The sequence below is a fragment of the Phycodurus eques genome, chromosome 12, assembly GCF_024500275.1.
Source record: "Phycodurus eques isolate BA_2022a chromosome 12, UOR_Pequ_1.1, whole genome shotgun sequence".
Classification (NCBI taxonomy): domain Eukaryota; kingdom Metazoa; phylum Chordata; class Actinopteri; order Syngnathiformes; family Syngnathidae; genus Phycodurus; species Phycodurus eques.
The window spans coordinates 3,979,981-3,994,983 of NC_084536.1; the positions used below are offsets into that span (position 1 = coordinate 3,979,981).

Genomic DNA, 15,003 nt, shown 5'->3' on the forward strand with positions numbered 1-15,003 from the left:
AAACAAAAAATCTGCTTTTATTATTATCATTCCTATTTCCTGCATTATTATTATAATTAATACTTTAATTATACTTAATAAATTGTGAGGATTTGGACAATTTCAAGTTGCAATGTCGCTAAACAATCGGTTATCGAAATTCATCCATCCATTTTCAACACCATCCTCATCCCGGTTAGGGTCAGCGGAGCCTATCCCGGCTGACTTCGGGCGAAAGGCGGACTACACCCTGAACTGGTCGCCAGCCAATCGCAGGGCTCATACAGACACGGACAACCATTCGCACCGTCACTGAGTGGGAACTAAACCCACGCTTGCCCGCACCAAAGTCAGGCGAGTGTACCGCCCTACACCATCAGTGACCTCAAAATTCATTATCGATTAATTCGATAATCGTTAGTTGACATCGTTGCACCGGACTACATTTCCTGTGTTTGGTGGTCATGTGAAGAACAAATGTTATTACTGAGTTTTTTCACACAGTGCACTACTGTTCTTGTGTGTGTGTGGGTGGGTGGGGGCAGGGGGGGGGGGGGGGGGGGGGGGAGTAATGTTTTTTTTTTTTTGCGGTGGCTGGAACAGATTAATTGCATTTCCATTCATTTGAACAAGGAAAGATGATTTGATATCTTAAGGCACCACTGCATCCAAGTTTTTGGGAGCAGTTCCTAACGTTTTAATGGGCTGGGATCCCAATACTTTTCCCCCGTTAGAAACAATCTTATCAGAACCGTAGCTTATCTGTAGGCCACAGAATGACATCAACACCAACTGCACAAATAAATTGACGTAACGCAGATTTAAGAACACGTGCTGTTAGAATGGTAGGAAAGAGTCCAATCGGATGAAGGGGATGAACTGTAAATGTGGAAAGTGGTCGGCGACCGCGTCGCACAATAAGGAGTCAGGCATTGTGGCCGCCACCGTTCGCCGCTTCTCCGCCCCCATCGCTGGGAATGTCGTAACACGCGTCGTCCGGCGCGAGCTCCTCGCGGGGCTCGTGGCTCGACTCCGCCGAGGTGCACGACAGGCAGAGGAGGGCGCAGCAGTCCTCGAAGCCCTGGCCCATGCTGGAGTTAAAGAGCCGGCGACACGGGTGGCAGGTCTGGTAGAAGATCAGCATGAAGAAGATGCAAGCGGCGTAGGCCAACAGCAGCTCCAGCATGAGCAGCGGCGCCGACATGAACTCGTAGAAGTCCGTCCTGTAGATGTACCAGATCAGCAGCAGCGAGGCGTTCTCGATGAAGCGCAGCATGTAGTACACCACCATGCGGTACCAGTTCTGGGACTTGTTGATGAGGTCCGGGTCGCTGAGCTTCACCTGCACGGCCGACCAGCAGAACATGTTGATGCCGGCGTACAGGAAGGTGAGCATGCACAGCACGACGGCGGTGCCCACGTGTGTCAGAGTCTTCTCGATATGCTGCGGGAAGGGCGAGTGGGTCCTCCAGAACAGGATCCACGGGTAGAGGAAGAAGACCAGGAAGTTGGCCAGAACCACGGGAAGCACCCAGATTTTCAGCACCGAGCTGAACAGAACCAGCACCACCACGCGGCTGGCGATCTCGCAGCTGCGCCACAGGAAGATGCACAGGTAGGCCGACGGACTCATGGTCACTTGGTATTCTTCGTATTTGATCTTGATGGCCAGGATGTTGCAGCGGAGGGCGCCGTACACGATGGACAGCAATGAGATCGCCATCAGAGTGCCTGAACAAAAACACAAGCACAAGCCGTTTGATGCCATTCGGACTTGAAGTTCACTGCAAGTCAACACAAAACGAAGAGAATTACAATTTGTGTATTTAAAACAACCACAGAGCCGTGACTGACGAAAGGCCGCTTAGCTTAATGCCAGCAAACAATGCAAAATGCCGTTGACATGCTAACATTTAGCATCGATAGCCACGGTTTTAGAAGCAACGGATATTTGCCCACAAACTGTGGAGCAACCCATGTAGACAGACCATATAACAATACTCGCAGTCATATATATTTATACATATATTTGTATGCACTATGAAAAATGAGTAATATTACAGCATCTCACTGAGTCACTTAGAGGAGCAGTCAAAGTACTATTCTTTTTTGTTTTTGTCTGCATGACTGCATTATAGTGCCTCCCGGAGGCCAAGATGGGCACACCAGAGGGATCAACACAATGAATTGGATGTGCGGCATTAAATCATGATGCACAAACTGTTTAATTCTTTACATTCTATTCGATTTTATTACTCTATTTTTTTTTTTTATTTTTTATTCAGCACTTTATTATACAGTGTTGGAATGGATTCATGGCATTTCCATTCCTTTCAGTGGGGAAGTATGATTTGAACTTGGACGTGCTTTGAGTTGCAAGCATGATTACACAGTGAATTCAACTCGCATCTCAAGTACAGAACGCAAGATATGAAATCATATACAACGTGTCAAAGTGGAATGTCTATTGCTACTAAAGGCACGTACCGTATTTACAGGCTGTGAACTGACTCGGACTAACATTAATAAAGCAAAGAGCATGCAATAAAAGCGATGAAAAAATATTTACGTATGAGTCACCAAATTACCATGATTATTCCAGAAGTAACAACTGTAAATGTGGGGGGTAGGCCTATGTAAATCTAGCAGCAGGTGTGCTTTATGTTTTATTTCATTTTTTTCTAAGTTCAAAAAAACAAGGAAGTCCGATTGGTCAAATGCTGCAATGACGAAGCGCGGATCGTCATCGTAGCAAAGCGGTATTAGGTCACTTTGGTCGACACTTGGCTTATCTTGTTTTAGGATGTCAGTGCACCCTTTTAAAAACAGCTTATTTGTTTTCCCCTCCCGATGAAGAGAAGCACCGGCTCTCTCAAACGCACATCGGTTACATAACACGCTCCATTTTTTTTTTTTTTTTTTTTGTATCCAATGAGACTGTAATCCGCTGGCGACTTGGACCCCGGCCACGTCCAGCCCCCTCCCTCTCTCACCTCTCCCGACGGACACGCCTCGCTGCAGCACGCAGATGTAGAGCTGCAGCGTGAGCTGCGGCGCCGAGCCCAGGAAGGCCTGCATGACGGCGGTGCGCGCGAAGGCCGCCCGGTGCGTCACCAGCTTGCCCTCGGCCTGGCCCACCTGGCGCTCCACCTCCTCGGGCCGGCCCCGGCGGGGCATCTGCTTCTTCCTGGTGATGCTGACGTAGGGATCCTCCACGCGGCCCACGCTGCCGTAGGTCCAGAACGCTTCCAAACACCTTCGAGCGACAGAGGTCATTGAACGTCACTTCTGCGCATTCGAATGAGAGCGACAGAGAACCCCCGTTCTTCAAACGAGCTACGCTCCGGGCCCACCGCTATCGTCGAAAATCCATCATTTACTTTTATCCCCTGCACATGATTTAAACACGTTTTTAAAACACATTGTAAACTTCTTTGAACACGAGCATAAAATGTGGAGAAAATGTGTTTGTGTGTTGTGCTGTTTTCCTGGTATTCAATAAACAGCTGAAAAGTTCATCTATGACTGTGACTCTCCTTTCCCACATGCAAGACTATTCCAGTGAATATACTGTAAAAAAAAAAAATTTTTTTTAAAACATTAAATATTAGATATGTCCCCGAAAAAATGCAATTGCTCAGTGCTCCTGTTTTTGTTTGTTTGTTTGTTTGTTTGTTTTACTGCGCATGACAGTAATCATCTTGAATCTTAAACAATCAAAGCCGTAAGGAGCAATGAACGGAAGTGTTAAATGTGCACAATTTTTTTTTTTTTTTATAGTATCTTTGTTTCATTATTTAAAAAACAAAATTAACCAATTATTTTATTCGATGAATTGATAAAGTAGTCAAGAAAAACATTAACCATAAATGTATACAAAAAATATTAGAGGACTCTTAACGATGGTGGGTCAGATGAAAGAATGCAGTGGGCGGTATGTGGCCCCTGGGCCATACTTTTCCCACCCCAGCTCCTGCGAGAGTTATGCAGGGATTCTGAAAGTGGGGTGCTGGTATGCTGGCTCCCTCTAGTGGTACTCGACGGAATCACTGAATTAAATGTTCAAACTGCACATTGGTGACTTCAACTTTTTCCTTGATCCAGTGAAGCATGTTTGTTCAGTAGTTTAGTTGTATTTAACTTTTATGTACAATACAGTTGTATTCATTTCTTTTTAGAACCGTCTGTTCGCAAATATTTAAAACAATAGAAAACAACAGGATGAATCGATTAAGAGACGAGTCCCAAACTATGCGCTTGGCTCAATGAAGGTTGCGAAACACCGGTGTAACGCGTGTATTTCAACAGCAGTCATACAGTACGTATACGCGTTGCAGGTGCAGCGTTTTGGCTCGGATAAGGGGAAACACGGATGCCGGCTTCCCCTCTCAGCTTGTGTTGTCACAAGATAAGGAGGCCCACGGCGTCACATGCTATTCTTAGACGTGCTCTTCGCTGGAGAAGCTTGGCGCAGGAGTAACACACTCAGACGTTACAATTTGAAGAAATGCAATACAACAGCTGTAAAAAAAAAATATATATATATATATATATACAATTTTCATCCAAGGTGTAGTGTTTTTTTTTCATAATTTCAATCATTTCTTCTTTTATTCAAAATATTCATATTAAAAAGTATATTTTTTTAAATACAATTCTAAACAATCCCATTTTTATGGCTGAATGTTAGTTTGCAAAAAGAAAATGTGCAATCTAACTCATGACGTTTTGTAAAAGTGGAAGTGCACTTTAAAAATCATGTGGTGCATTCAGACTAGACTAGACTGGACAAAAAAAAAAAAAAAAAGGGTTATCATTTTGGTTTTTAAAAAAAATCATAGCGAGTCCTGTATGTCCACCACACTGAAAGCCGTTTTGAATTTTTCAGTCCATCAGAATATTGAGGTCACCTTATTTAGCTACACAAAATGTGCAAAGTGGTCGAAATAACTGCGCGATTCAGTGCAGTTCTACACCGCTGCTAACTGCAAACACGATAATAAACATATTGTTAATATAAGCAGACATTGCATGTATGGACCGGCGCTACTGGTCCGTCAGAACCAGGGCAAACGGGATTCCCAAAAATATGAGAAGTCCTATCGGACTCAGTGACAGAGAGGAGCAAAGAGAGAATTTGATATTATTACTATTCAAAGTATTGACAAAAGTCAATTAAAATGGACATGTCCCCCTCAACCTCTGACCCTAGAATCACCCCTGGCGGACACATCTTAAACTGGATCATTAGATTGTGCACCTCGCGAACATATCGATGAGTATTGATCAGCAGGCTGCAACTAACAAATCAGTTACATGAGCGAATGCGAGCACACTTGCGTGTTTTTTTTGTCAAGCACAGACGCAAACAAACCAAAGAACCAAAGCACCGACCGACCTGACGATGGGTCCGAACTGGAGCATGTGCAGCAGCAGGATGAAGGGCCTGTCCCTGCCCAGGTCCCGGTGGAAGAAGATGAGGGCCAGCTGCACCAGCACGGACGGCACCAGCGAGAAGAGCAGGGTGAGCTGCTGCCACGCCCGGTCCCCCGCCGACCGGTACGTGGAGCTCAGGTAGAGCGCCGCAGTGGTCTCGGCCGTGAACAGTGACACCGACAAAAAGATGGAGCTGGGCACTCGCATCCTCGCTCACGCCGCCATGCAGGGGCGAGGCCGTTCGAGGTCCGTTCGGCGTCGGCGCCCTGCAGTGGAGCACCGCGCTACCGCAGACCATCCGGCGCGAGCTGGCACCACCGACCGCGGACGGCTTCTGCAGCCCGGCTGTAGTTGCACAGAGCGGCCACCTCGGGGAAAGATGGCGCTGTCGCGCGAGGTATATCGCGTCGGATACAAGCGCGTTGCTGCGTTGCGGCGTCGCGCGAGTGACGCGTCACACACGACACACACGACGCGATCGCCCCGAAGCCCTTTACGACGTGCGCCATCTGCGCAAGACCAAAGAGCACGAAAAGTGCCATTAAAGACGCTGTCGTGAGGACGACTTCGACTCAATTTGGGGCGCTGACTTCCGGTATTCCGGTACAAATGTCATCAAAAACATGAATAAGGAAGGAAGATAATGACTGCTTTTATAGTGTTCAATTCTTAATTGATGAGTTGGAATTTGGACCAAACGCACTTTTTGCATGACACTGAAGCCTCAAAATAAGCGAAACATATACACACTTGGAAAATGTTGAGCCATTTCATCAACACTGAACATGTATGTCCACCTTTATGTACACTTTTATCAACAATATAGACTTTTGTTACAGATTACATGTGCAAATAAACACAAACACTCCAAACAGGCACAATTAGCATCAGAACACTTCGGTTTCCTAAATTCACAGGCCCTTTTTTTTTTTTTTTTCCATTTCTCCCCCCCCCTTTTTAAACCAACTGTCGTCACTCCCTAAAGCATCTCCACGTTCTCATCAGGGATGCACTAATTTGTTGAACAAGGGTACTGTTGATGGTCATCTATCAATGTGCGCAAATCGGGTACATCTCATGAGATCCAACATAAGAGCTGTATTAAACATTCTGCTCATGTTTGATTGACACCTCAAGTGTGTTTTCATGAGGCCCCGACAGAAAACAGAAAAGGTTTAATGCGTAAATTCACATTTTGACTCCACTTTGGAGGTTCCACTTTAAAACAATCAACTCATAACAGAAGAACACAAAACAGGTGAAAGACTTTTATTTCCCAACATTTTCAAGCCAAGCATCACTGGAGTGTAGCGTTTCAAGCGCTAACCGCATCGGTCATGCAAACTAGCAGCGCTAGTCTTGAAAAGCTGCCGCATTTCCATAGCTTGTGATGTCTGGCACTTGACCTTTCGCTCTGATGTTTGTAAAAGGAGACAGCGGAAACGGAGGGTGTTTACTGGATCAACTCGACTAACCTGTCCTGAGAAAAAAAACGATCATTGTTATGATTAAAAAAAAAAAATAGTAACAACACAATGCGAGGTACACGCGGTCATAGCCATAGTCTTCCTGGCTTCATATAAATATAACAGAGGATGGAAAATAAGATAACACAAGGACATCTTAAAACGAGCGGATCAATAACAACAAAAAATGAAATTAACGGCAGGCGAATGAACGTGCATGAAGTAATATGGGGGAAAAGAGTTGTTTCAGTTTTATCGAGAACTAGAAGGTCCACAGAAGAGCAGCAGTAAGAACCGTATATCTTTGCTAATATTTAGTGTGCAATTCATAAATGTCCTCATCATCCAACAAGTGCTTCAATAAATTCAGTGTGATTTGAGTAATGCCAAAGGTGAAGGAAAAAAAACAAACAAACAAAACAAAACAAAAACAGAACGGCAATGTTTTGCGACAGTGGATACAGAAAGTGAACACACCCCTGTGTAAAAACAGCAATTTGAAAAGAGCCTGCGCACGAGTGCGAAAGGTTGTTTGTCTGCACATGATCGCTGATCATCCAGCAACCAGCCGGGACCCTAACGAGCATAAGGACAATAGAAAATTGATGGATGGATGAGGAAAAACCTGCTATTTTAACAGAAGGGTTCAATTTCTGTATCCATGTTTGGTGAAAATCATCCAGGTCGTTTTGTGCAGTCCTGTCCTACAAAATTTCACAAATAGATCAATCATAATCACTCTGCCAGTTAAATATAAACGGAACAAACTTCCCCGCAAATTTCTTACAATATAAAGCTTGAAAACATGGCCCTTTCTCATAATGTAAACAAAGTTTTAGTTCACTTAGCTCACAAAAGCGTGGTCAGTCCGCGTCGTCAGAGCGAGATGAAGCCGCTGACTTGACGACTCTTTTTGACGGAGCTTTATATTTACTCTCGCTTGGTTCTTGCCCCCACAATCCGCGAGGACCGCTGGCGTCCACAGCCCCGTCCATGAGCCTGTCAGGCAGCAACCACTGGAGGAACAACAGGAAGAGGAAGTCCAGAACCGCCACAAAGGCAAAGATGGTGCCAGCCACCGGGCCGCAGTGAGTCCGAAGCCTCTGAAGGCGTCGGTCCAGGGGAAGCACCTCCTCGCCGCAGACTCTGTCATACACCTGGGAGAGAAAACATTTGGACCACATTAAGCTTGGCTTCAATATAATGCGGAACCTGTAGAGTTGAACACCCTTGAGGTCCCGTGGGTGTTTTGAAGGACTTATTTTAGGCTCAGCACTGAGCTGAGAGAAGAAGAGACGCGGAGCAGACTCACATTGAAAGCAGGAAGACTACCGTGTCAGAATAAACCTTGTCAATTCTTATCAAAGTGTAGGTTTTTATGTTTGACAGTGGTTAACTTATTTTTACACTTGTATGACATGGATGGAAATAAAAATGAAAAAAAATGCATGTTAAAAAAAACAAGGGATGAGACTCTTTATTTGCTATTTGTCAGTGTGTCTTATTGTTTTACTTTATTAGTATTGGATCGGTTATTTTATTTTTCTTTGTTTTTACATTTTACTGCAGTTCATTTCTTTTTTACATTTGCTAAGAATGTGAGCAAATGTGAGCCATATCTGTGTCATTTGTTCTAAAACGTTAAGCGTTAGCTAGGTGTTTATGCGTTACTACTCAACTCACGAATGAAATAATAAATAAATGGTTCTTTTAACTACTTGAATACTATTAGAGTTTAATTTATACTCACAACCTTTAGGAATGTTAAAAACGTGACTGGAAATTACAGTATAGTTCAGTTTCTGAAACAGATCATGTGTATTTAAAAAATAATTTTGGTCCATCTCCGCTATAGTGTACGTTTGTGTTTACCTCCAGAAATGACCGTAGAAGGTTACGCCTCGGGCTCAACCCACCTTTTCGGTCCTCTCGGCGACGTTCCTCCAGGTGTAGAGATTGCGCACCCGTGCGTGAACAGAGGCGGGCGTGGAGACGGAGCCGGAACGCTGCTGCGCTATGACCGTTTCCAGCCCGGCGCACAGCGAGTGTACGGTCGGCTCACAAAGGGTGATCAAGTCCTCGGGTAGCACCTCCGGAATCCCACCCACACGAGTGCTGACAACCTTTGGGAAGGATTAAAAAAAAAAAAACACACACACACAACCGCATATCAACGATGAACTGACCGATATTTCTCCTTTAATTCTTGACTTCAGTAAATATGGAATGTAGAGCGGGTGTAGGAATGCAGCGCACCTGCAGTCCACAGCTGGCTCCCTCCACGATGGCCATGCAGAAAGCTTCGGTGAGCGACGTGTTGAGGAAGATGTGACCTTGCACCAGAACCCCTCGGACATCTTTGTGCTCCAGCGGCCCCAAAAGACGCACCCTGCAATTAAAACAATCCAGTCAAACATATGAGCTGATATAGCAGGACCGCCGCCGGGGTTAACGTGCGGTACGGGCAAACGTAATTGGACACATGCCCAGTGCGCTTACAGGAAGTTAAAACAACGCCCAGAGTCAGCTGGGAAAGGCTCTACCTCGCGCCGCAACCCTAAAAAGGATGCTTTTTCGAAAAAGGATGCTTAAATAAACATACTGTTATTGTGGAACGCTATTTTTTTAGATATTTGGAGAGTTAATGTGGTCTGTAAACTATGTTAGTCAGCTCCTGTAAATCGTATTTTGTCTGTTTCAAAAAAAGAAAAAGGAAAAAAAGTCTCAAGTCTCATGACGTGGAGACCTGTGATGAAGTGGATCTGGCTGTTTGCTGGCTAATGTGTGTGAAGAACATTTAAAAGTACCTGTCATGTAGTTGGTATTTCTCCCTCACTTCCTCCAACACAAGTCTCTTTGGCCCCTCTCCACCGATGAGGAAATGAAGATCTGGATGTTTGAGGCAGAGCTCTGGGATGATTCCACTGAGAAGATCAATGCCTAAAAAGGTTGGAAGTCTCAAGTCAAGCTTCATCTTTTGCATTCTGAATAGCCACGAGAAACAAAGACCGCCGAGACCCAACCTTTGCGGTAGACAAGGCGACTGATCACGACGATGGTGATCCTGTCGTCGCGGCGCTGGGACGGGTCGGGCGTGAAGTCGCCGTGCTCGACCGCGTTGGGAATGACGGAGACGATCTCCGGGTCGAGCGCGGCGCGCAGCACGGTGTTCTCCTTGCTGGTGTACGAGACGCACACGACGTGGTTGGTATCACACAGCGACACCGTCAGGAGCTTGTTGGTCAGCACGGAGCTGACGTCGGCAAAGCCGAAGAGCGAGTGGTCAGTGAACACCTGTGGAATCATATGTACTGTTTATATAAATCTAATTTAATATCATGCCTCGTTCACAACAGCTGGATGTACAACCCCAATTCCAATGAAGTTGGAACGTAGTGTTGATTTGCAAATAATGTTCAACCGATATTTAATTGAATACACTACACAGACAAGATATACTTAATGTTCAAAGTGATAAACTTTAAATAATCATTAACTTAGAATTTTGTGGTTGCAACACGTTCCAAAAAAGCTGGGACGTGGCAAAAAGGTACATACTGCTGAAAGGTACATACAGGTTTGGGAGAAACATACGCTGCCATCCAAGCAACGTCTTTTTCATGGACGCCCCTGCTTATTTCAGCAAGACAATGCCAAACCGCATTCTGCACGTGTTACAACGGCGTGGCTTCGTAGTAAAAGAGTGCTGGTACTAGACTGCCCTGCCTGCAGTCCAGACCTGTCTCCCATTGAAAATGTGTGGCACATTTTGAAGCGTAAAATATGACAACGGAGACCCCAGACTGTTGAACAGAAAAAGTGATGTAACATAGTGGTAAACATGACCCTGTCCTAGGTTTTTTGGAACCTGTTGCAGCCATAAAATTTTAAGTTAATGATTATTTGCTAAAATCAATCAGGTTTATCAGTTTGAACATGAAATATCTTGTCTTTGTCGTGCATTCAATGAAATATACGTTGAACATGATTTGTAAATCATTGCATTCCGTTTTCATTTATGTTTAACACAACGTCCCAAGTTCATTGGAATTGGGGTTGTACAATGTATGGCTCAAGTGATCCAATAACCGGTACATTTTGACACACCTTATTTTGACAATTTAAAAAAGTGCAATGCAAAAAAAGCAGTCCGTTTTCCACTCCCTTATATGCTTGGCTCCCATAAAAAAAAGATGATTTGTTTAGTTTTGGCGGCACGGTGGACGACTGGTTAGAGCGTCAGCCTCACAGTTCTGAGGACCCGGGTTCAATCCCCGCGGGGCCCCGCCTGTGTGGAGTTTGCATGTTCTCCCCGTACCTGCGTGGGTTTTCTCCGGGCACTCCGGTTTCCTCCCACATCCCAAAAACATGCATTAATTGGAGACTCTAAATTGCCCGTAGGTGTGAATGTGAGTGCGAACGGTTGTTTGTTGGATGTGCCCTGCGATTGGCTGGCAACCAGTTCAGGGTGTACCCCGCCTCCTGCCCGATGACAGCTGGGATAGGCTCCAGCACGCCCGCGACCCTAGCGAGGAGAAGCGGCTCAGAAAATGGATGGATGGATGGATGGATGGTTATTTTTGCAGCCTGACCTTGGAAACAGTTTCATAAAAATAATTGGAACTCATCACCACCTGGCCTCTGCAATATCTGTTCATTTTCATCTTTTCAAATCCAGACTCAAAATAAACTTATTCTGCAGCCGCTTCCTCCATTTAATCATATCCATTTACTTATCACACTTTTTTAGTTGAGCTCTCATTATTTATGCATGTTTGATTATTTTCAGAATCGATTATTCTATCCATCGGTCCATGGATTAAATCGAATAAAAGTTTATTTTGCCCTGAAATTGAATGAAAAATATTTTTTTTTGAACTGTTTATTAACTGATCATTGTTGTTTATTTGGCCATGTTTAATGATGAAAAATAAAAACAATAAGCAATATTGCACGAGAGGGCGTGATGTACTCGCCCACCTTTTTTCTTGGCAACTGATTAATGTGAAGAGCTACTAGTTTGATATACTGTACACTTCTGAGGCATGTCAATTACCGGTTACTCATACTACGGCCGAAAATAACTATTATTTTCGTAATAGATTAAACTGACTATTATATATATATATATATATTTTTTTTAATAAACTGATTACAATTCTGTTAGCTTGTTTGGTCCGCAACATGTCAGAAAATAGGGAAAACGGTGATTATCTTTTTCCAAAGTAAAAGCAGATGTTTTCAAATGTCTTATTTTGATTAAACACAAAAGATACATTCATGAAGGGTTACAGAAATCAGAGAATATTTACTGTTAACAAGCTCAAATCAGAGGATTTTATGTTAAACAGTGGCTCTGAACGATGAATGGATTCTCAAAATAGTCGTCGATTAATTCATTGTGACACCGCTAGCTGGTACCATGTTCATATCTCCAGACTCCAGATTCCGTTGCCGAGACCCCCATTCACGCCTTCGTCACATCCCGCTCGAACTACTGCAACGGAATCCTGTTCGGGCTTCCCAACGAAGCCCTGGACAGGCTCCAGTACGCCCAGAATTCAGCTGCTAGGGTCGTCACCTGCACCAAGACCGAGCAGCACATCACTGCCGCGCTCACCCATCTCCATTGGCTCCCAGTCAAATCCCGCATCACCTGCACTTTACATCCCTCCGTGCACTTGCCCCTCCCTCCCCCCTCCAAGTACTTATCAGCCCTCCTTCACCCATACACGTTGAGCGTCTTTGTCTAAAGCTGAATTGGTCACCTTGAAAGAAGCCATATAAATCCAACCATCCCTTGTATATGTGAATAAAAAGTCACAAAATCGGAGTTGGGTCACAGCGTATAAGACATGCAGTGTGAATCCAACTTAAGAGCCGCATACCGTGTTCAGGCCCATGGTCTTAGCGTGGAACAAAGCATCGTGGGCCATAGCGGAGAAGGAGCTGTGCGAGTGCACCACGGTGATGCGCTCCCTGACGAATACACAGCGCAGGAGCGGCATGCTGTGGAAGAAGGTGGTGGTGGTGGACTGGTTGTACATCACCTGCAGGGGCAGGTAGTAGACCTTAAGGCCATTGGTCAGGTACCTGACGCCCTTCCTGTGGCCGTAGGCGTGCGTGACGATCACCACCTTGTGTCCCTTCTCGATCAGACACTGTGACAGGAGGTAAATGTGACTCTCCACTCCTCCCATGTTGGGGTAAAAGAAGTCCGACACCATGCAGATGTTGTGCTTCCTGACGGGGGCTTTGAGGGCCTCTGCGGGGGTTCCAGAGACTGCTTGAGCTGCGTGATTGAGAGGTGTTGCTCTTCTTCTGTGGCGCATTGTACTTGTATGTCAATAAGCGTCACCTGCATTGACAACAGCAGTATGCACAAAAAAAAAAAAAAAATCATCATCATCAATTCAATGTTGAACTCAAGTATAGCGCTAGTCGTTCGAATAATAGCATTGAGCGAACTGTTGAACCTTGAAGTCGAAATAATTCACAAATGTAGACACTTTTTTAAACTATATTACACGCACCTTATCGTTCTGCTTGACACAATTCGAGCAATAAATACATTTTCCTTCCCATTCGCTAGCCAAGCGTTAGCTTGTGGACCATCCGTCTCATAGATATGAACCCGAGCTAGGCCAGCGCTATAGCAGTCCAGCTTCCCGACGTGCCAGCGTGGCGGCCATGTTGGAAAGGTCAACCTTCCCGTCAAAGGCAATGTATGGACATTGAAAGTAAGTCATAACCTGCTCATTTCTTAACCAATTTTGATGAGTTTTACTTTTGTGTCAATGTTAAAGAGTTCGCTATAAATACACAACATTTGAGGAAAAGGAGAAAAAAAATTACCTGTTGCCTGAAAGGTTACCCCTAGTTCCTTGTCGTGATTGTACGTCGTTGTCCGCACAGCACAATGTACCGGCATTCTTGGACTTTTCGTTTTCTTGCCGTCCTCACACAATGAATGCGCTTACGACTTTAACCGTCTTTGCTTAGCGTCACCTTAGGCATGCAGCTCAAAAGGGGCGTGTCGTATCTACCTCTTCGAGTGGCGTTTTTAGGATTCCCGCATAATTTCTAAACAGGACGCTGCAACATGATTGCAGGGGCAGGCTACGCAGATGGAACATCCCAAACATGTATCACGTTTGCACGAAACTAAAACAAAGACGTTTGTTATGGTTGGGGCCAGGAGGAGCCAATCGTGTTGCAGTGGGGCGTGGCCTGCCTAGAACGTTTGTGGGAATCCTAATAACGCAGTAGGGCGCGTTCTCCCGGGATACAGCAACCAATCACAGTGCAGCAAGGCGTGTCCTGCATCATTAATATTGGAGCAAGGAAGTATGTGGGAGCCCAATCATTTATCATGCTATCAAAACATGTTTCCATAGATTTGCTAACATTGTAAACTGAGTAACAAATATATATTAACTAATTATAACTGAAAAATAAACCTTACTTGTATGTGTTGGTCCAGATTGGAGGCAAACATTTTTAACACCGGTCGCTGTAAACTCGAGGTTTTTAGGCTGGCACAAAATACCATCGTATTCGCCACGAATCATTCTTGAAGAGGGAAAGAGGACAAGGTACTATGTTGAAGTTAGTTGAGTGGCTTCGTTTTACCTAGGACAACATTTTAAGAATAGCAGGCCTCCTTTGCCTCAGTTTAGGTCAGTGTTCGTGACTCAACAATAAGGAAGAGACTGGGCAAAACTGGCATCCGTGGCAGAGTTCCAAACAAACAAACAAAAATCTGGAAACAATGCCCGAGGCAATGATTGACAGGGTTAACATTCAAATAGTTCATGAGATTATATATATATATTTTAAGATGAATCATTAACCACAACTTGAGGTGAAAACCTCAAAATTTCAAGCACAATGAGGATTAAATTACAATACTCTAAATTGTACTGTTGTGCTACTATATATGACTTCTTGTTCTGAAATTTGGGGAACCACATATAAAATGTACTCTTCGGGTGATAGGCACCATGCAAAACAAAACAAAAAAAAAAGAGCCATAAGAATAGTTACTAGTACACATTTTGTATAGGGCAGGGACAAATATTCCAAAACTCTTTGAAGGTGGATGGAGAGGGTGGGTACAAAC

General features: G+C 44.5%; 2 protein-coding genes across 8 annotated transcripts; both read right to left on the minus strand.

The window, feature by feature from the left end:
- Positions 1-543: 543 nt before the first annotated feature.
- On the minus strand, positions 544-5,731 carry xk (X-linked Kx blood group (McLeod syndrome)). Of its 2 annotated transcripts, XM_061691873.1 has the most exons (4): positions 5,378-5,731; positions 2,973-3,235; positions 1,400-1,710; positions 544-1,321 (listed from the first exon to the last, which is right to left on the minus strand). In XM_061691873.1, exons 1-4 carry the CDS (start codon positions 5,620-5,622, stop codon positions 905-907), a joined length of 1,236 nt encoding a protein of 411 aa, XP_061547857.1. In that variant the 5' UTR covers positions 5,623-5,731; the 3' UTR covers positions 544-904. The 2 variants fall into 2 exon arrangements, with proteins under 2 accessions (XP_061547857.1, XP_061547856.1); XM_061691872.1 differs by having other exon boundaries at positions 544-1,710.
- Positions 5,732-6,293: 562 nt separating this feature from the next.
- piga (phosphatidylinositol glycan anchor biosynthesis, class A) lies at positions 6,294-14,021 on the minus strand. 6 transcript variants are annotated; one of them, XM_061691818.1, is made up of 9 exons: positions 13,737-14,021; positions 13,415-13,588; positions 13,130-13,239; positions 12,770-13,042; positions 9,905-10,175; positions 9,689-9,821; positions 9,138-9,270; positions 8,798-9,004; positions 6,295-8,038 (listed from the first exon to the last, which is right to left on the minus strand). In XM_061691818.1, exons 3-9 carry the CDS (start codon positions 13,211-13,213, stop codon positions 7,745-7,747), a joined length of 1,395 nt encoding a protein of 464 aa, XP_061547802.1. In that variant the 5' UTR covers positions 13,214-13,239; positions 13,415-13,588; positions 13,737-14,021; the 3' UTR covers positions 6,295-7,744. The 6 variants fall into 6 exon arrangements, with proteins under 6 accessions (XP_061547804.1, XP_061547803.1, XP_061547802.1 ...); XM_061691817.1 differs by having other exon boundaries at positions 6,296-8,038; positions 12,770-12,890; positions 12,975-13,239; XM_061691815.1 differs by having other exon boundaries at positions 6,297-8,038; positions 12,770-13,239.
- Positions 14,022-15,003: the final 982 nt, after the last annotated feature.